Source organism: Biomphalaria glabrata, chromosome 16 (assembly GCF_947242115.1).
Source record: "Biomphalaria glabrata chromosome 16, xgBioGlab47.1, whole genome shotgun sequence".
Taxonomy (NCBI): Eukaryota; Metazoa; Mollusca; class Gastropoda; family Planorbidae; genus Biomphalaria; species Biomphalaria glabrata.
Window position 1 is genome coordinate 20740360 of NC_074726.1, and position 23261 is coordinate 20763620.

At 32.8% G+C, this 23261-nt stretch overlaps 1 protein-coding gene across 3 annotated transcripts in view; it reads left to right on the forward strand.

Moving 5' to 3' along the window:
• Window positions 1–23261, forward strand: part of LOC106054313 (uncharacterized) — a 38443-nt gene that overhangs the window by 6304 nt on the left and 8878 nt on the right. For all 3 annotated transcript variants that reach the window (XM_056014778.1, XM_056014777.1, XM_056014776.1), the window contains exon 5: window positions 17193–17314. In XM_056014778.1, coding sequence (XP_055870753.1) covers window positions 17193–17314 — 122 coding nt within the window. The remainder of the gene's footprint in view (window positions 1–17192; window positions 17315–23261) is intronic.

Genomic DNA, 23261 nt, shown 5'->3' on the forward strand with positions numbered 1-23261 from the left:
ATGCCCAATCTCATTTGTGGACCAGTTTGGGGGGGAGGGGGTATTTTCCGTGCCGTCTTATGGCCTAAACACAACTCTGCTCGAGCTGGGTGTCGAACCTCGATCTCCCTTCACAGGTAGCCAAGCCAAGCCAAGCCAATTTCAAGCGTTCATAACCTCTAGACCACGCTTCCCACTATAAATACTAATCATGCCCCATAAATAGAAAACATTTACCCAGGAAACAAATCATTGGGCGTAAACGATGTTGAATGGTAGTCTAATATAGTATCACAGTTCAAAATATCACAGTTAAAGATATCACTGTTAAAGATATCACAGTTAAAGAGCCTGAAGTTACAGTTTGTAAGTTTCTCTCTTGTTAGTTGAATTCGTTGATGATCTTTGCTGATATCTTGTAACTATGATGCCGAGGATTCTGTAGGTGTATATCTCTAGATCTAAATGCTATCTTAGAGATTTAATAAATGAAGAACCTTTTTAAATCAAATACAGAATAAAATCAGAATTCGGAATCACAAAATATATATAGTATTTACAGAAATAATACTGTAACAAATGAATATCTTCTTTCAAAGCTCAATAGTAAAACATATTCAGATTACTAGGCTACTAGATCTAATAAAGTACAAAACTTGTCTCTACAAATGCAAACTAAAATAAGTCCTAGCTCTACAAAATTTACTTCACGACTTTTCGCGCATTTTTCTAACCTCCAATTTTGACACTTGGCTTAACCAATCAAATCATTTTCTTCAAAAAATCAAATTATTTTCTGTCAAGTGTCATACATGTCATACAGGAGATTGACAGATGTCTGCTTAAGTCATAAGAAATTCCGAGCTTTACAGGCATGGATATGTTAAATTAATTAACCTAGACTTGGGTTTATCTTAACTTGATACGTGACAAATATAAAACACAACGTAAGGAGTATGTTTGTAACTATGTATGTATGTTACATGTAGAAATCAAAACCGTTTGACCAATCTTCATAGAATTCGGCATGAATGTTCCTTTAATCACGATTTTAGCAAATCAAGATTCATTTAACAGTTTTGTAACAATCGATGAATGAATTTATCAAGTTCAATCAATAAAAGCAAAAGAAACTAATGAAACAATAAAAGCAAAAGAAACCGATGAAACAATAAAAGCAACAATGAAACAATAAAAGTAAAAGAAACCAATGAAACAATAAAAGCAACAATGAAACAATAAAAGCAACAATGAAACAATAAAAGCAAAAGAAACCAATGAAACAATAAAAGCAACAATGAAACAATAAAAGCAACAATGAAACAATAAAAGCAAAAGAAACCAATGAAACAATAAAAGCAACAATAAAACAATAAAAGCAACAATGAAACAATAAAAGCAAAAGAAACTAATAAAACAATAAAAGCAAAAGAAACTAATGAAACAATAAAAGCAAAAGAAACCAATGAAACAATAAAAGCAAAAGAAACTAATGAAACAATAAAAGCAAAAGAAACCAACGAAACAATAAAAGCAAAAGAAACTAATGAAACAATAAAAGCAAAAGAAACTAAGGAAACAATAAAAGCAAAAGAAACTAAAGAAACAATAAAAGCAAAAGAAACCAATGAAACAATAAAAGCAAAAGAAACTAATGAAACAATAAAAGCAAAAGAAACCAATAAAACAATAAAAGCAAACGAAACTAATGAAACAATAAAAGCAAAAGAAACCAACGAAACAATAAAAGCAAAAGAAACCAACGAAACAATTAAACCAACAATGAAACAATAAAAGTAAAAGAAACCAACGAAACAATAAAAGCAACAATGAACCAATAAAAGCAAAAGAAACCAACGAAACAATAAAAGCAAAAGAACCAACGAAACAATTAAAGCAACAATGAAACAATAAAAGTAAAAGAAACCAACGAAACAATAAAAGCAACAATGAAACAATAAAAGTAAAAGAAACCAACGAAACAATAAAAGTAAAAGAAACCAATGAAACAATAAAAGCAAAAGAAACTAATGAAACAATAAAAGCAAAAGAAACCAATGAAACAATAAAAGCAACAATGAAACAATAAAAGCAAAAGAAACCAATGAAACAAAAAAAGCAAAAGAAACCGATGAACAATAAAAGCAACAATGAAACAATAAAAGCAAAAGAAACCGATGAAACAATAAAAGCAACAATGAAACAATAAAAGCAAAAGAAACCAATGAAACAATAAAAGCAAAAGAAACCGATGAACAATAAAAGCAACAATGAAACAATAAAAGCAAAAGAAACCAATGAAACAATAAAAGCAAAAGAAACCGATGAACAATAAAAGCAACAATGAAACAATAAAAGCAAAAGAAACCGATGAACAATAAAAGCAACAATGAAACAATAAAAGCAAAAGAAACCGATGAAACAATAAAAGCAACAATGAAACAATAAAAGCAAAAGAAACCAATGAAACAATAAAAGCAAAAGAAACCGATGAACAATAAAAGCAACAATGAAACAATAAAAGCAAAAGAAACTAATGAAACAATAAAAGCAACAATGAAACAATAAAAGCAAAAGAAACTAATGAAACAATAAAAGCAAAAGAAACTAATGAAACAATAAAAGCAAAAGAAACTAATGAAACAATAAAAGCAAAAGAAACCAATGAAACAATAAAAGCAAAAGAAACTAATGAAACAATAAAAGCAAAAGAAACCAACGAAACAATAAAAGCAAAAGAAACTAATGAAACAATAAAAGCAAAAGAAACTAATGAAACAATAAAAGCAAAAGAAACTAATGAAACAATAAAAGCAAAAGAAACCAATGAAACAATAAAAGCAAAAGAAACTAATGAAACAATAAAAGCAAAAGAAACCAATAAAACAATAAAAGCAAACGAAACTAATGAAACAATAAAAGCAAAAGAAACCAACGAAACAATAAAAGCAAAAGAAACCAACGAAACAATTAAACCAACAATGAAACAATAAAAGTAAAAGAAACCAACGAAACAATAAAAGCAACAATGAACCAATAAAAGCAAAAGAAACCAACGAAACAATAAAAGCAAAAGAAACTAATGAAACAATAAAAGCAAAAGAAACCAATGAAACAATAAAAGCAAAAGAAACCAATGAAACAATAAAAGCAAAAGAAACTAATGAAACAATAAAAGCAAAAGAAACCAATAAAACAATAAAAGCAAACGAAACTAATGAAACAATAAAAGCAAAAGAAACCAACGAAACAATTAAACCAACAATGAAACAATAAAAGTAAAAGAAACCAACGAAACAATAAAAGCAACAATGAACCAATAAAAGCAAAAGAAACCAACGAAACAATAAAAGCAAAAGAAACCAACGAAACAATAAAAGCAAAAGAAACTAATTAAACAATAAAAGCAAAAGAAACCAACGAAACAATAAAAGCAAAAGAAACCAACGAAACAATAAAAGCAAAAGAAACTAATGAAACAATAAAAGCAAAAGAAACAAATAAAACAATAAAAGCAAACGAAACTAATGAAACAATAAAAGCAAAAGAAACCAACGAAACAATTAAACCAACAATGAAACAATAAAAGTAAAAGAAACCAACGAAACAATAAAAGCAACAATGAACCAATAAAAGCAAAAGAAACCAACGAAACAATAAAAGCAAAAGAAACTAATGAAACAATAAAAGCAAAAGAAACCAATGAAACAATAAAAGCAAAAGAAACCAATGAAACAATAAAAGCAAAAGAAACTAATGAAACAATAAAAGCAAAAGAAACCAATAAAACAATAAAAGCAAACGAAACTAATGAAACAATAAAAGCAAAAGAAACCAACGAAACAATTAAACCAACAATGAAACAATAAAAGTTAAAGAAACCAACGAAACAATAAAAGCAACAATGAACCAATAAAAGCAAAAGAAACCAACGAAACAATAAAAGCAAAAGAAACCAACGAAACAATAAAAGCAAAAGAAACTAATGAAACAATAAAAGCAAAAGAAACCAATGAAACAATAAAAGCAAAAGAAACTAATGAAACAATAAAAGCAAAAGAAACCAATGAAACAATAAAAGCAAAAGAAACTAATGAAACAATAAAAGCAAAAGAAACCAACGAAACAATAAAAGCAAAAGAAACTAATGAAACAATAAAAGCAAAAGAAACTAATGAAACAATAAAAGCAAAAGAAACTAATGAAACAATAAAAGCAAAAGAAACCAATGAAACAATAAAAGCAAAAGAAACTAATGAAACAATAAAAGCAAAAGAAACCAATAAAACAATAAAAGCAAACGAAACTAATGAAACAATAAAAGCAAAAGAAACCAACGAAACAATAAAAGCAAAAGAAACCAACGAAACAATTAAACCAACAATGAAACAATAAAAGTAAAAGAAACCAACGAAACAATAAAAGCAACAATGAACCAATAAAAGCAAAAGAAACCAACGAAACAATAAAAGCAAAAGAAACTAATGAAACAATAAAAGCAAAAGAAACCAATGAAACAATAAAAGCAAAAGAAACCAATGAAACAATAAAAGCAAAAGAAACTAATGAAACAATAAAAGCAAAAGAAACCAATAAAACAATAAAAGCAAACGAAACTAATGAAACAATAAAAGCAAAAGAAACCAACGAAACAATTAAACCAACAATGAAACAATAAAAGTAAAAGAAACCAACGAAACAATAAAAGCAACAATGAACCAATAAAAGCAAAAGAAACCAACGAAACAATAAAAGCAAAAGAAACTAATGAAACAATAAAAGCAAAAGAAACCAATAAAACAATAAAAGCAAACAAACTAATGAAACAATAAAAGCAAAAGAAACCAACGAAACAATAAAAGCAAAAGAAACCAACGAAACAATTAAACCAACAATGAAACAATAAAAGTAAAAGAAACCAACGAAACAATAAAAGCAACAATGAACCAATAAAAGCAAAAGAAACCAACGAAACAATAAAAGCAAAAGAAACTAATGAAACAATAAAAGCAAAAGAAACCAATGAAACAATAAAAGCAAAAGAAACCAATGAAACAATAAAAGCAAAAGAAACTAATGAAACAATAAAAGCAAAAGAAACCAATAAAACAATAAAAGCAAACGAAACTAATGAAACAATAAAAGCAAAAGAAACCAACGAAACAATTAAACCAACAATGAAACAATAAAAGTAAAAGAAACCAACGAAACAATAAAAGCAACAATGAACCAATAAAAGCAAAAGAAACCAACGAAACAATAAAAGCAAAAGAAACCAACGAAACAATAAAAGCAAAAGAAACTAATGAAACAATAAAAGCAAAAGAAACCAACGAAACAATAAAAGCAAAAGAAACCAACGAAACAATAAAAGCAAAAGAAACTAATGAAACAATAAAAGCAAAAGAAACAAATAAAACAATAAAAGCAAACGAAACTAATGAAACAATAAAAGCAAAAGAAACCAACGAAACAATTAAACCAACAATGAAACAATAAAAGTAAAAGAAACCAACGAAACAATAAAAGCAACAATGAACCAATAAAAGCAAAAGAAACCAACGAAACAATAAAAGCAAAAGAAACTAATGAAACAATAAAAGCAAAAGAAACCAATAAAACAATAAAAGCAAACGAAACTAATGAAACAATAAAAGCAAAAGAAACCAACGAAACAATAAAAGCAAAAGAAACCAACGAAACAATTAAACCAACAATGAAACAATAAAAGTAAAAGAAACCAACGAAACAATAAAAGCAACAATGAACCAATAAAAGCAAAAGAAACCAACGAAACAATAAAAGCAAAAGAACCAACGAAACAATTAAAGCAACAATGAAACAATAAAAGTAAAAGAAACCAACGAAACAATAAAAGCAACAATGAACCAATAAAAGCAAAAGAAACCAACGAAACAATAAAAGCAAAAGAAACTAATGAAACAATAAAAGCAAAAGAAACCAATGAAACAATAAAAGCAAAAGAAACCAATGAAACAATAAAAGCAAAAGAAACTAATGAAACAATAAAAGCAAAAGAAACCAATAAAACAATAAAAGCAAACGAAACTAATGAAACAATAAAAGCAAAAGAAACCAACGAAACAATTAAACCAACAATGAAACAATAAAAGTAAAAGAAACCAACGAAACAATAAAAGCAACAATGAACCAATAAAAGCAAAAGAAACCAACGAAACAATAAAAGCAAAAGAAACCAACGAAACAATAAAAGCAAAAGAAACTAATGAAACAATAAAAGCAAAAGAAACCAACGAAACAATAAAAGCAAAAGAAACCAACGAAACAATAAAAGCAAAAGAAACTAATGAAACAATAAAAGCAAAAGAAACAAATAAAACAATAAAAGCAAACGAAACTAATGAAACAATAAAAGCAAAAGAAACCAACGAAACAATTAAACCAACAATGAAACAATAAAAGTAAAAGAAACCAACGAAACAATAAAAGCAACAATGAACCAATAAAAGCAAAAGAAACCAACGAAACAATAAAAGCAAAAGAAACTAATGAAACAATAAAAGCAAAAGAAACCAATGAAACAATAAAAGCAAAAGAAACCAATGAAACAATAAAAGCAAAAGAAACTAATGAAACAATAAAAGCAAAAGAAACCAATAAAACAATAAAAGCAAACGAAACTAATGAAACAATAAAAGCAAAAGAAACCAACGAAACAATTAAACCAACAATGAAACAATAAAAGTAAAAGAAACCAACGAAACAATAAAAGCAACAATGAACCAATAAAAGCAAAAGAAACCAACGAAACAATAAAAGCAAAAGAAACCAACGAAACAATAAAAGCAAAAGAAACTAATGAAACAATAAAAGCAAAAGAAACCAATGAAACAATAAAAGCAAAAGAAACTAATGAAACAATAAAAGCAAAAGAAACCAATAAAACAATAAAAGCAAACGAAACTAATGAAACAATAAAAGCAAAAGAAACCAACGAAACAATAAAAGCAAAAGAAACCAACGAAACAATTAAACCAACAATGAAACAATAAAAGTAAAAGAAACCAACGAAACAATAAAAGCAACAATGAACCAATAAAAGTAAAAGAAACCAACGAAACAATAAAAGCAACAATGAAACAATAAAAGCAAAAGAAACCAACGAAACAATAAAAGCAACAACGAAACAATGAAAGTAAAAGAAACCAACGAAACAATAAAAGTAAAAGAAACCAACGAAACAATAAAAGCAAAAGAAACCAACGAAACAATAAAAGCAACAATGAAACAATAAAAGCAAAAGAAACCAACGAAACAATAAAAGAAAAAGAAACCAACGAAACAATAAAAGCAAAAGAAACCAACGAAACAATAAAAGCAACAATGAAACAATAAAAGCAAAAGAAACTAATGAAACAATAAAAGCAAAAGAAACTAATGAAACAATAAAAGCAAAAGAAACTTCGAAACAATAAAAGCAACAATGAAACAATAAAAGCAAAAGAAACCAACGAAACAATAAAAGCAAAAGAAACCAACGAAACAATAAAAGCAAAAGAAACCAACGAAACAATAAAAGCAACAATGAAACAATAAAAGTAAAAGAAACCAACGAAACAATAAAAGCAACAATGAAACAATAAAAGCAACAATAAAACAATAAAAGTAAAAGAAACCAACGAAACAATAAAAGCAACAATGAAACAATAAAAGCAACAATGAAACAATAAAAGCAAAAGAAACCAATGAAACAATAAAAGCAACAATGAAACAATAAAAGCAAAAGAAACCAACGAAACAATAAAAGCAAAAGAAACCAACAAAACAAAAGCAAAAGAAACCAACAAAACAATAAAAGCAAAAGAAACCAACGAAACAATAAAAGCAACAATGAAACAATAAAAGCAAAAGAAACTAATGAAACAATAAAAGTAAAAGAAACCAATGAAACAATAAAAGCAAAAGAAACCGATGAAACAATAAAAGCAACAATGAAACAATAAAAGTAAAAGAAACCAATGAAACAATAAAAGCAACAATGAAACAATAAAAGCAAAAGAAACCAATGAAACAATAAAAGCAAAAGAAACCAATGAAACAATAAAAGCAACAATGAAACAATAAAAGCAACAATGAAACAATAAAAGCAAAAGAAACTAATGAAACAATAAAAGCAAAAGAAACTAATGAAACAATAAAAGCAAAAGAAACTAATGAAACAATAAAAGCAAAAGAAACTAATGAAACAATAAAAGCAAAAGAAACTAATGAAACAATAAAAGCAAAAGAAACCAATGAAACAATAAAAGCAAAAGAAACTAATGAAACAATAAAAGCAAAAGAAACCAACGAAACAATAAAAGCAAAAGAAACTAATGAAACAATAAAAGCAAAAGAAACTTATGAAACAATAAAAGCAAAAGAAACTAATGAAACAATAAAAGCAAAAGAAAACAATGAAACAATAAAAGCAAAAGAAACTAATGAAACAATAAAAGCAAAAGAAACCAATAAAACAATAAAAGCAAACGAAACTAATGAAACAATAAAAGCAAAAGAAACCAACGAAACAATAAAAGCAAAAGAAACCAACGAAACAATTAAACCAACAATGAAACAATAAAAGTAAAAGAAACCAACGAAACAATAAAAGCAACAATGAACCAATAAAAGCAAAAGAAACCAACGAAACAATAAAAGCAAAAGAACCAACGAAACAATTAAAGCAACAATGAAACAATAAAAGTAAAAGAAACCAACGAAACAATAAAAGCAACAATGAAACAATAAAAGCAAAAGAAACTAATGAAACAATAAAAGTAAAAGAAACCAATGAAACAATAAAAGCAAAAGAAACTAATGAAACAATAAAAGCAAAAGAAACTAATGAAACAATAAAAGTAAAAGAAACCAATGAAACAATAAAAGCAAAAGAAACTAATGAAACAATAAAAGCAAAAGAAACTAATGAAACAATAAAAGCAAAAGAAACTAATGAAACAATAAAAGCAAAAGAAACTAATGAAACAATAAAAGTAAAAGAAACCAATGAAACAATAAAAGCAAAAGAAACTAATGAAACAATAAAAGCAACAATGAAACAATAAAAGCAAAAGAAACTAATGAAACAATAAAAGTAAAAGAAACCAATGAAACAATAAAAGCAAAAGAAAATAATGAAACAATAAAAGCAAAAGAAACCAATGAAACAATAAAAGCAACAATGAAACAATAAAAGCAAAAGAAACCAATGAAACAATAAAAGCAACAATGAAACAATAAAAGCAAAAGAAACCAATGAAACAATAAAAGCAAAAGAAACCGATGAACAATAAAAGCAACAATGAAACAATAAAAGCAAAAGAAACCGATGAAACAATAAAAGCAACAATGAAACAATAAAAGCAAAAGAAACCAATGAAACAATAAAAGCAAAAGAAACCGATGAACAATAAAAGCAACAATGAAACAATAAAAGCAAAAGAAACCAATGAAACAATAAAAGCAAAAGAAACCGATGAACAATAAAAGCAACAATGAAACAATAAAAGCAAAAGAAACCGATGAACAATAAAAGCAACAATGAAAAAATAAAAGCAAAAGAAACTAATGAAACAATAAAAGCAACAATGAAACAATAAAAGCAAAAGAAACTAATGAAACAATAAAAGCAAAAGAAACTAATGAAACAATAAAAGCAAAAGAAACTAATGAAACAATAAAAGCAAAAGAAACCAATGAAACAATAAAAGCAAAAGAAACTAATGAAACAATAAAAGCAAAAGAAACCAACGAAACAATAAAAGCAAAAGAAACTAATGAAACAATAAAAGCAAAAGAAACTAATGAAACAATAAAAGCAAAAGAAACTAATGAAACAATAAAAGCAAAAGAAACCAATGAAACAATAAAAGCAAAAGAAACTAATGAAACAATAAAAGCAAAAGAAACCAATGAAACAATAAAAGCAAAAGAAACCGATGAACAATAAAAGCAACAATGAAACAATAAAAGCAAAAGAAACTAATGAAACAATAAAAGCAACAATGAAACAATAAAAGCAAAAGAAACTAATGAAACAATAAAAGCAAAAGAAACTAATGAAACAATAAAAGCAAAAGAAACTAATGAAACAATAAAAGCAAAAGAAACCAATGAAACAATAAAAGCAAAAGAAACTAATGAAACAATAAAAGCAAAAGAAACCAACGAAACAATAAAAGCAAAAGAAACTAATGAAACAATAAAAGCAAAAGAAACTAATGAAACAATAAAAGCAAAAGAAACTAATGAAACAATAAAAGCAAAAGAAACCAATGAAACAATAAAAGCAAAAGAAACTAATGAAACAATAAAAGCAAAAGAAACCAATAAAACAATAAAAGCAAACGAAACTAATGAAACAATAAAAGCAAAAGAAACCAACGAAACAATAAAAGCAAAAGAAACCAACGAAACAATTAAACCAACAATGAAACAATAAAAGTAAAAGAAACCAACGAAACAATAAAAGCAACAATGAACCAATAAAAGCAAAAGAAACCAACGAAACAATAAAAGCAAAAGAACCAACGAAACAATTAAAGCAACAATGAAACAATAAAAGCAAAAGAAACCAACGAAACAATAAAAGCAACAATGAAACAATAAAAGCAAAAGAAACCAACGAAACAATAAAAGCAACAATGAAACAATAAAAGCAAAAGAAACCACGAAACAATAAAAGCAACAACGAAACAATGAAAGTAAAAGAAACCAACGAAACAATAAAAGTAAAAGAAACCAACGAAACAATAAAAGCAAAAGAAACCAACGAAACAATAAAAGCAAAAGAACCAACGAAACAATTAAAGCAACAATGAAACAATAAAAGCAACAATGAAACAATAAAAGCAAAAGAAACCAACGAAACAATAAAAGCAACAACGAAATAATAAAAGCAAAAGAAACTAATGAAACAATAAAAGCAAAAGTAACTAATGAAACAATAAAAGCAAAAGAAACCAACGAAACAATAAAAGCAACAACGAAACAATAAAAGGAACAATGAAACAATAAAAGCAAAAGAAACTAATGAAACAATAAAAGCAAAAGAAACTAATGAAACAATAAAAGCAAAAGAAACTAATGAAACAATAAAAGCAAAAGAAACTAATGAAACAATATAAGCAAATAAAACTAATGAAACAATAAAAGTAAAAGAAACCAACGAAACAAAAGCAAAAGAAACCAACGAAACAATAAAAGCAAAAGAAACCAATGAAACAATTAAAGCAACAATGAAACAATAAAAGCAAAAGAAACCAATCCTATACTCTTAAGGGAGCAATTCTTGTATGTATGTATATATCCTATACTCTTAAGCGAGCAATTCTTGTATGTATGTATGTATGTATGTATATATATTTATATTTATATATATATATAAATTTTATTTCGAAAACGGCTCTAACGTTTTTCTTTAAAATTTCACGGTATGTGCATAATAGTGAGAAAAAAATTCTCATCTCATTGGCCACATCGGGAAAACTCGAGATCGACCGTTATATCGGTTTGAAAATGGCTCATTATCGAAAAATTAATTTTGGCTAGAATGTTTTATGAATGAAAATTTTCCATGACGTAAACGGGAAAAACGCTGCTTACGTCACTAAGCTTACAGCAGTATACTAAAATATTTCTTTGCAAACAAGATCGAGTTCTAAAGGATCAATAGACCTAATTAAACATTTGCGCACCATCTTACTGTAGATTGATTTATTATAGAACTATGAAAGAAAAGTAATGAAATTAAATGTGCCGATATATGATTAGTTATTGTGTTTTAAGTGCTTAATAAGTTGTTTACTCTTTAATTGTGTAGAGCGGTGTAGATACCTTTTACTTTGTTGTTTATTTTGCTGGTGACCTCCAGCTGTCTCGTTCTGAGGTTGCATGCAACCATATGCTCTCTTCTATGTCAGCTAAGTCAAGTTTGCGCCATAAGCTGGTCTTTTAAGCGTTTCGGTGTTACGTAGACCACTTTTTAGCTCACCAAAAAAGACTGCCTTTGGCATGCGTTCGTCTGAGATTCGTCTCCCATACAGGATACTGCTCTGTCCAGCGTAACTGTCGGACTTAAAGAATTCGGATACACATTTGAGACCAAAAGAAAATTTGCTGCCGAGGACAAACGCAGACGCTAAAAGAAAATCTTAATCGAGCACCGCGGACAACGGTTATGCTTGCCTTGGAAGTGGCAAGATATGTAGGTCACAGCTGCAATCCTCATTAATTTTCGGACTCTAAGACAAGCCTTATTATTATTATTATTTTGCTGGTGAATTATTACCATGTGCTCATGCTTCGGTGTCTACCTCTCCTGTACCAAAACAAAGGAAAGGGTCATAACACAGCTTCTCTACGCCTTACTTGCTCACACTAAACATGATATCCATCTAGCGGTCAACGAGTTTGCGTACGCTGCAGTCTCTTTTGATTTAACTATAAACCTCGGTAAAAAGCTTGGAGTTAGGGCGTGTTGACGGAAGGCCCAAGAGAGATCTGAATGGAGGGATGTGTAAAAGCAGGCCATATCCCTCCACGGGCTGTAGCACCACTGGGATGGAAGGATGGCAAAAGCCGGTATGAACTTCTTATAGTCAGGCTGGGCAGGGCACGTATCCCGTATGGGTAACGAGCATATTGTTCGGCGCAACTGAGGTGCCCCACGGAAACGTTTCTTTAGAAAACTAATGCGATGATTTAAGTCTAATAAGAAAAAATGCGCCATTTTACTTTGTCACTAAGTGCATGTTTTACCCTATAACGTAGAAAAGTTACACTGCAATGACTTTCTTTCAAGCCATTAATAGTAAGCCTACAATTGTTTTACGCAAAAGATGGATTGTAAAACTATAAGACGGACGTGAGCTGTAGTTTGTCTAGGCTGTAGGAGGACTTAAAAGACTTTAAATTTAATCGACATGTACAATTAGGCCTACAATTAGAACTAACAGAACACTAAAACAACTCTTCAGATTAGTAGTCTTTATCCGATCGTTCATTTTCGTAATTACAAGAATATTCCCAAAATGACTTCGGGTATGACTTCCTTAACAAATTATTCATCCGAGCGAGGCTCGGTCACCTGATATTATATATATATATATATATATATATATATATATATATATATATATATATATATATATATATATATATATATATATATATATATATATATATATATATATATATATATAAATTTTATTTCAAAATCGGCTCTAACGATTTTCTTTAAAATTTCAAGGTATGTGCATATTAGTGAGAAAAAAATTCTCAACTCATTGGTCACATCGGGAAAACTCGAGGTCGACCGTTATATCGGTTTGAAAATGCCTCATTATCGAAAAATTAATTTTGGCTAGAATGTTTTATGAATGAAAATTTTCCATGACGTAAACGGAAAAAAACGCTGCTTACGTCACTAGGCTTACCGCAGTATACTAAAATATTTCTTTGCAAAAAAGAACGAGTTTTAAAGGATCAATAGACCTAATTAAACATTTGCGCACCATCTTACTGTAGATTGATTTATTATAGAACTATGAAAGAAAAGTTATGGAATTAAATGTGCCGATATATGATTAGTTATTGTGTTTTAAGTGCTTAATAAGTTGTTTACACTTTAATTGTGTAGAGCGGTGTAGATACCTTTTACTTTGTTGTTTATTTTGCTGTTGACCTCCAGCTGTCTCGTTCTGAGGCCGCATGCTAAGGCAAGTCGGCGCCTAAACTGGTCTTTTAAGCGTTACGGTGTTACGTCGACCACTTTTTAGCTCACCAAAAAAGACTTCCTCTGGTATACGTTCGTCTGAGATTCGTCTCCCATACAGGATACTGCTATGTCCAGCGTAACTGTCGGACTTAAAGAATTCCATCTATACAAAGGCCGCGGATACACATTTGAGACCAAAAGAAAATCTGCTGCCGAGGACAGACGCAGACGCTAAAATAAAATCTTAATCGATCACCGCGGACAATGGTTATGCTTGCCCTGGATGTGGCAAAATATGTAGGTCACAGCTGCAATCCTCATTAATTTTCGGACTCGAAGACAAGCCTTATTATTATTATTATTTTGCTGGTGAATTATTACCATGTGTTCATGCTTCGGTGTCTACTGTCCTGTACCAAAACAAAGGAAATGGTCATAACACAGCTTCTTACTTGCTCACACTAAACATGATATCCATCTAGCGGTCAACGAGTTTGCGTACGCTGCAGCCTCTTTTAATTTAATTATAAACCTCGGTAAAAAAGCTTAGAGTTAGGGCGTGTTGACGGAAGGCCCATGAGAGATCTGAATGGAGAGATCTGTAAAAGCAGGCCATATCCCTCCACGGGCTGTAGCACCACTGGGATGGATGGATGGATGACAAAAGCCGTTATGAACTTCTTATAGTCCGACAGTCAGGCTGGGCAGGGCAGGTATCCCGTATGGGGGACGAACATATTTTTCGGCGTAACAGAGGTGCCCCACGGAAACGTTTCTTTAGAAAACTAATGCAATGATTTAAGTCTATTAAGAAAAAAATTGCCATTTTACTTTGTCACAAAGTGCCTGTTTTACCCTATAACGTAGAGATTTGCGTCACTTGATGTTTCGTACTAAAGCCATAATGAATAGGCCTATACTAATTCCATAATTAAATGTCTGAACGTAACCAACTGAGAAGTAACACTGCAAAGATTTTCTTCCAAGCCAATAATAGTAGGCCTACAATAGATGGATTGTAAAACTATAAGACGGATGTGAGCTGTGGTTGGTCTAGCTCTATACTATAGGAGGACTTAAGAGACTTTATATTTAATCGCCATGTGCAATTACATTTACAACTAACAGAACACTAAAGCAACTCTTCAGATTAGTAGTCTTTATCTGATAGTTCATTTTCGTAATTACAACAATAGCCCAATAGTTTTACGCGAAAGAAGCAATTTAAAACGTTAAGACGTGAGCTGTGGTTTTCTATAGGCCTACTGTTGGGGGGACTTTCTATTCTAATCGCCATGTACAATTACATTGATAACTGACAGAACGAAAAAGCAACTCTTCGGATTGATAGTCTTTACCCGATCATTCATTTTCGTAATTACAGCAATATTCCCAAAATGACTTCGGGTATATAACCTTCCTTAACAAATTATTCATCCGAGCGAGGCTCGGTCACCTGATATTGAAACAATAAAAGCAACTAATGAAACAATAAAAGCAACAATGAAACAATAAAAGCAAAAGAAACTAATGAAACAATAAAAAGAAAAAGAAACCAATGAACAATAAAAAGAAAAAGATTAAAGCATTGGTTTCTTTTGCTTTTAATTAATTTTATTTTATAGTGCAAAAAGGGAGCTAAACCCTGTAATCTTCAGACAAAAGGTAGTAATTAGCGTTTATTTTCCCTTAGATAAGCTTTGGTTTTAAAAAGTGTTTTTTTTTTCTATTGCTTGCTCTTATCCTCGTCACTTCATCGAGTGCAATGTTTGTGTGCAACTTTCCAAGACCTTAAAAAATACAAAGTGAACGAGCTGCAGTCTCTCTGCTTTCTATGAGATCACACCGTGTACCAAATAGGTTGGTGGAGTCGACCTTGTGGTAGTCTGTGTACATGTCCAGGGCAACTTAGCCTTTACTAGTGAGAACAACGCGGATGTTCTGGTACCTTGTTCTTTGCAGAACTTCCTCGTTGATTATTTATCTTAAGAATCAGACTTAATCATCAGAATGGGCGATATTAAGGGTTAGGGAAACACTGGGAAAAGATTGTTTTGGGAAAAATCTATTTTTAGTGTTTACATGTTTCAAATAGTTCAACAAGTTTTGCACGCATTTTACTTAATGATAACATTGAAAAATATTATTTATTATGTAAAAGATGCATTTAATAATGGTCACTTTTGTCATAAGAGCTGAAAATGACCAAAATACTCATTGTTTTTACTTGATTTTCATAAACAATTTTTAAAGGGAGCCCGCCTTGTTTGGCCTCATTGGAAACCTCGTTCTTTTTTCTGTAAGTTCAGACTATAAAAAGACATCCAATGAAAAAAATAATGATTTAAGTTTGAACTTTCTTCCCTCCTATATGTGGTGGGTTTGGCACAGAAGACAACTAAATTCTAAATGATGAAAGGAACTCGTATGACGATTCCAAACTGTTTATTATATACTAAAGACCTGCTGCCATCCATAAACACATGGTGTAGAACCAGGCACAAACAGGGAGTGGAGACGACGTAGGTCCAGTAACGTACGGACACTACAGCGACAAGAGATGCCGGTCGAATGGACAGTGCCCACGTTGGTCTGCCTTGTTATGCGCGGACACAAGGTGCCATCTAGGGGGAAGGATCACGTGGATATCGTGGTGGCCGGTGTTTTCTGAAAAGGTATCCACTCCACTACATATATAAATACGTTTCTTGGCTATAAAAAGAACTGCTATATATATCTCCTGTTTTCCCCCATGCCAAGCGCTATACGAAGATCTTTAGGATCGACACCAACAGTTGGAGAAAGAAGCACTGGACAGATCCAGATGAGGGACAGGCGTAAAAGAAGGGTCCTGAATTGCAGATGGCGTACGCACTAGAGGAAGAACGAAGGGTAAAAGTGCTACAGCGTCTGTTGGTCACAAATGACCAACCTGTGACTGCAGCTGTGTATCAAGGATTGGCCTCTCTAGTCACATGAGAAGTTGCAAAGTTAAAAGATGATCTCTCCAGATGTAAAATGCCACAGAGAAAAAGAGTGTGTGTGTGTGTGAGAGAGAGAGAGAGAGAGAGAGGCGTACTAAGACAACGAAAAAGAAAATTAACTTGCAGGTTCATCTTATATTAATATTTCAATAAAATCATCTTATATTAATAATTTAATAAAATACTCAGACACAAAGATCAAGGCACATTTCTCGTTCCATATGCTGGGACAAATTTGTACAAATGCTCCTTCTTCCCTAGCGCTATTAGAGCATGGAATGGGTTGCCTGAGCTAGCCAGGAAAACCAGTGACTTGGCAGAATTTAGGTCATTGGTTTATATGCATAACTAAATGCATGACGCGTAGGACGTAACCAGCTTCTTTTTTGAAGTAACGTCTGTATTATATAAGATATATATTTAAAAATAACTATTTTCTCATATTGTGTATGGGCCCAGAGGGAAATTAAACAATTCTCTCTTTTCAGATTCAGAGAACCAGGAGAGGAGATACCGTTACGGCGATTTCTTGCTAGGCACACCACGAGGTTTTAGCGTGACAGTTCTGCCCACTAATACTGAGCAACAGTTTATCATAGGCGATACTAACGTAAGTAGAATAGTGAGCACAAAAGTATGTACAAAGTAAAGTTCCCCTTTCAGACCTTGTGCTCTATAGAGCAGATGTAAAGGTCATCTGTTTCTGTGGCCTACAGTTAACGAAGGTGCCATGTGGCCAGCACAACGACCACCCGCCTTTACTTTTCCCCAACTATTGCCAGGTATCCATTAGAGCTGGGTAGACTCAGAGGCGCCCAAAGATACCGAAATTAAAAATCCCATTGTAAAAAACAAAAACGCAATCTGAAACTTTATGGCCATATCACAAAGTTATGGAGGCTCGAAAAGACTTTCCGTCGTTGGACCGTGATAGGAAAAAAAAAAGAAGAGGCAGACAGAGAAAGCGATGGGAAGACAACATAAAAGAATGGACGGGCCTGTCATTGGAAGAGATTGTATCCAAGGCGAAAGACAGAGAGGAATGGAGAAAGACGGTCGAGAGATCATGTGTTTTTGTCCCAACGATTCAACGGATAAAGAAATAGGTGACGGTGAAAGTAAATCACTCTTACAAAAAAACTAATCAAGTTTATAAAGAAGGAATTATCTTTAAAAAAAACAACAGCTTTTTTTGTTGTTGTTAAAATTAATTATGCATTATAAGCAAGCGCACATCCCCCATTTTTTTAAAATACATCAATTTTAAATAAACGCAAACATGTATGGGAAATTATAATATGGAAAGTAACATAAGCATAGTTTTGTTCTTTGTCAAAATAATGTTATTAAATCTACATTATATTCCTAATGATTGATCGCTCTTCACTAATTCTCCCATTTGCCTTGGACGAAGAAAATACAGCACAACTTAGCACCTTTCACAATTCACACCGCAGCTATTAAATTGTCCAAGAACGATTCTATATTCGCAATTTCTACACAAAAAAAAGTAGCCTGTGTGTAATACTAGTATATTTATATTTATTGTTTGAAAAATGCATTTCAATCCCCAAAAGTCTTGCTCTTCAAGCTTTGTCCTACAATTTCTTACCATCAATGTTGACAGACCAGCTCCCTTTCCTCGTCGTTACCTTGGAAACACACGCCCATACACTCCATAACACCATATTATTAAACAAAATCAATATTCAGTTAATAAATTATGGAAAAAATTAAAAATCAAAATTCTTTTCATAAACAACCCTCGATAGTGTCTACATACATTTAACAAAACTGAAAAGACCACAGCCACATGTGTTTCAATTTTAATTTGGAATACTGCCTGGTCGTGCGGTTTGCGCGCTGGACTCGTTCAGATTTATCCATGGTCCCGGGTTCAAACCCTATCCGCTCCCATCCATCGTCGTCCTTCGGGAGATTTGGACTAGGAAGTAAATTATCTTCAACTTAGAAGGAACACCAAATACATTTTAACAGTAGTTACAGGACAAAGCTTGAAGAGCAAGACTTTTTAGGGATCGGAATACATTTTACAAACATTTTTAATCATAAAGCCGAGTGAGAAAGTGTCTGGCGCTATAATTATAATCGTGATACTGCTTTGTACAACGTTACCATGGCTACAAATCTAACAATAACCACACACTGCACAAAAACGGACATACAGATAGCACTCTCAAACACACAGTATAGCTAAAACACCTTTAAGCTAAAACTAAAAACACACCCTAACACACACAATGTAGCCCTAACACTCTCACACACACAATGTAGCTTCAACACTCTCACACACACAGTGTAGCCCTAACACTCTCACACACACAATGTAGCTTCAACACTCTCACACACACAGTGTAGCCGTAACACTCTCATAAACACAGTGTATCACAACACTTATCTCACACAAAGTGTAACCCTAACACTCACACACACACAGTTTAGCCCTAACACTCTCACACAAAGTGTAACCCTAACACTCCCACACACACAGTTTAGCCCTAACACTCTCACACACAATCTAGCCCTAAAAACTCTCACATACAGTTTAGCCCTAACACTCTCACACACAATGTAGCCCTAACACTCTCACACACACAGTTTAGCCCTAAAACTCTCACACACACAGTGTAGTCCTAATACTCTCACACACAATATAGCCCTAACACTCTCACACACACAGTTTAGACCTTACACTCTCTTTCACACACAATGTAGCCCTAACACTCTCACACACAATGTGGTCCTAACACTCTCACACACACACAATGTAGCCCTAAATCTCACACACACACAATGTAGCCCTAACACTCTCACACAAACAGTTTAGCCCTAACAGTCTCACACACAATGTAGCCCTAACACTCTCACACACAAAGTCTAGCCCTACAAGCTCACACACAATGTAGCTCTAACACTCTCACACACAATGTACCCCTTACACTCTCACACACAAAGTGTAGCCCTAACACTCTCACACACAAATTGTAGCCCTAACACTCTTACACACAATGTAGCCCTTACATTCTCACACACAAAGTGTAGCCCTAACACTCTCACACACAAAGTGTAGCCCTAACACTGTCACACACAAAGTGTAGCCCTAACACTCTCACACACAAATTGTAGCCCAAACACTCTTACACACAATGTAGCCCTAACACTCTCACACACAAAGTGTAGCCCTAACACTCTCACACAAAGTGTAGCCCTAAAACTCTCACACACAAATTGTAGCCCTAACATTCTCACACACAAAGTGTAGCCCTAACACTCTCACACACACAGTGTAGCCCTAACACTCTCATACACAAAGTGTAGCCCTAACACTCTCACACACAAAGTGTAGCCCTAACATTCTCACACACAAAGTGTAGCCCTAACACTCTCACACACAAAGTGTAGAACTAATACTCTTACACACAATGTAGCCCTAACACTCTCACACACAAAGTGTAGCCCTAGCACTCTCACACACTAAATGTAGCCATAACACTCTCACACACAATGTAGCCCTAACACACTCACACACAATGTAGCCCAAACACTCTCACACACAAAGTGTAGCCCTAAAACTCTCACACACAAATTGTAGCCCTAACACTCTTACACACAATGTAGCCCTAACATTCTCACACACAAAGTGTAGCCCTAACACTCTCACACACAAAGTGTAGCCCTAACACTCTCACACACAAAGTGTAGCCCTAACACTCTCACACACAAATTGTAGCCCTAACACTCTTACACACAATGTAGCCCTAACACTCTCACACACAAAGTGTAGCCCTAACACTCTCACACAAAGTGTAGCCCTAACACTCTCACACACAAATTGTAGCCCTAACATTCTCACACACAAAGTGTAGCCCTAACACTCTCACACACACAGTGTAGCCCTAACACTCTCATACACAAAGTGTAGCCCTAACACTCTCACACACAAAGTGTAGCCCTAACATTCTCACACACAAAGTGTAGCCCTAACACTCTCACACACAAAGTGTAGAACTAACACTCTTACACACAATGTAGCCCTAACACTCTCACACACAAAGTGTAGCCCTAGCACTCTCACACACAAAGTGTAGCCCTAGCACTCTCACACACAAAATGTAGCCATAACACTCTCACACACAATGTAGCCCTAACACACTCACACACAATGTAGCCCAAACACTCTCACACACAAAGTGTAGCCCTAACACTCTCGCACACAAAGTGTAGCCCTAACACTCTCACACACAAAGTGTAGCCCTAACACTCTCACACACAAAGTGTAGAACTAACACTCTTACACACAATGTACCCCTAACACACTCACACACAATGTAGCCCAAACTCTCTCACACACAATGTGTAGCCCTAACACTCTCACACACAAAGTGTAGCGTGTAGCCCTAACACTCTCACACACAATGTGTATCACAACAACTATCTCATACAAAGAGTAACCTAACACTCTCACACAATGTGTATCACAAGAACTATCATATACAAAGAGTAACCTAACACTCTCACACACACAGTGTAGCCCTAACATTCTCACACACACACAATGTAGCCCCAACACTCTCACACACAAAGTGTAGCCCTAACACTCTCACACACAAAGTGTAGCCCTAACATTCTCAAACACAAAGTGTAGCCCTAACACTCTCACACACAAACTGTAGAACTAACACTCTTACACACAATGTAGCCCTAACACTCTCACACACAAAGTGTAGCCCTAACACTCTCACACACAATGTGTATCACAACAACTATCTCATACAAAGAGTAACCTAACATTCTCACACACAATGTGTATCACAACAACTATCTCATACAAAGAGTAACCTAACACTCTCACACACAATGTGTATCACAAGAACAATCACATACAAAGAGTAACCTAACACTCTCACACACACAGCGTATCACAACAACTATCACATACAAAGAGTAACCTAACACTCTCACACACAAAGTGTAGCCCTAACACTCTTACACACAATGTAGCCCTAACACTCTCACACACAAAGTGTAGCCCTAAAACTCTCACACACAAAGTGTAGCCCTAACACTCTCACACACAATGTGTATCACAACAACTATCTCATACAAAGAGTAACCTAACATTCTCACACACAATGTGTATCACAACAACTATCTCATACAAAGAGTAACCTAACACTCTTACACACAATGTGTATCACAAGAACTATCACATACAAAGAGTAACCTAACACTCTCACACACACAGCGTATCACAACAACTATCACATACAAAGAGTAACCTAACACTCTCACACACAAAGTGTAGCCCTAACACTCTTACACACAATGTAGCCCTAACACTCTTACACACAAAGTGTAGCCCTAACACTCTCACACACAAAGTGTAGCCCTAACACTCTCACACACAATGTGTATCACAACAACTTTCTCATACAAAGAGTAACCTAACATTCTCACACACAATGTGTATCACAACAACTATCTCATACAAAGAGTAACCTAACATTCTCACACACAATGTGTATCACAACAACTATCACGTACAAAGAGTAACCTAACACTCTCACACACAATGTGTATCACAACAACTATCACATACAAAGAGTAACCTAACACTCTCACACACAATGTGTATCACAACAACTATCACATACAAAGAGTAACCTAACATTCTCACACACAATGTGTATCACAACAACTATCACATACAAAGAGTAACCTAACACTCTCACACACAATGTGTATCACAACAACTATCACATACAAAGAGTAACCTAACATTCTCACACACAATGTGTATCACAACAACTATCACATACAAAGAGTAACCTAACATTCTCACAAACAATGTGTATCACAACAACTATCACATACAAAGAGTAACCTAACATTCTCACACACAATGTGTATCACAACAACTATCACATACAAAGAGTAACCTAACATTCTCACACACAATGTGTATCACAACAACTATCACATACAAAGAGTAACCTAACATTCTCTCATACAATGTGTATCACAACAACTATCACATACAAAGAGTAACCTAACATTCTCACACACAATGTGTATCACAACAACTATCACAGACAAAGAGTAACCTAACATTCTCACACACAATGTGTATCACAACAACTATCACATACAAAGAGTAACCTAACATTCTCACAAACAATGTGTATCACAACAACTATCACATACAAAGAGTAACCTAAAATTCTCACACACAATGTGTATCACAACAACTATCACATACAAAGAGTAACCTAACATTCTCACACACAATGTGTATCACAACAACTATCACATACAAAGAGTAACCTAACATTCTCACACACAATGTGTATCACAACAACTATCACATACAAAGAGTAACCTAACATTCTCACACACAATGTGTATCACAACAACTATCACATACAAAGAGTAACCTAACATTCTCACACACAATGTGTATCACAACAACTATCACATACAAAGAGTAACCTAACATTCTCACACACAATGTGTATCACAACAACTATCACATACAA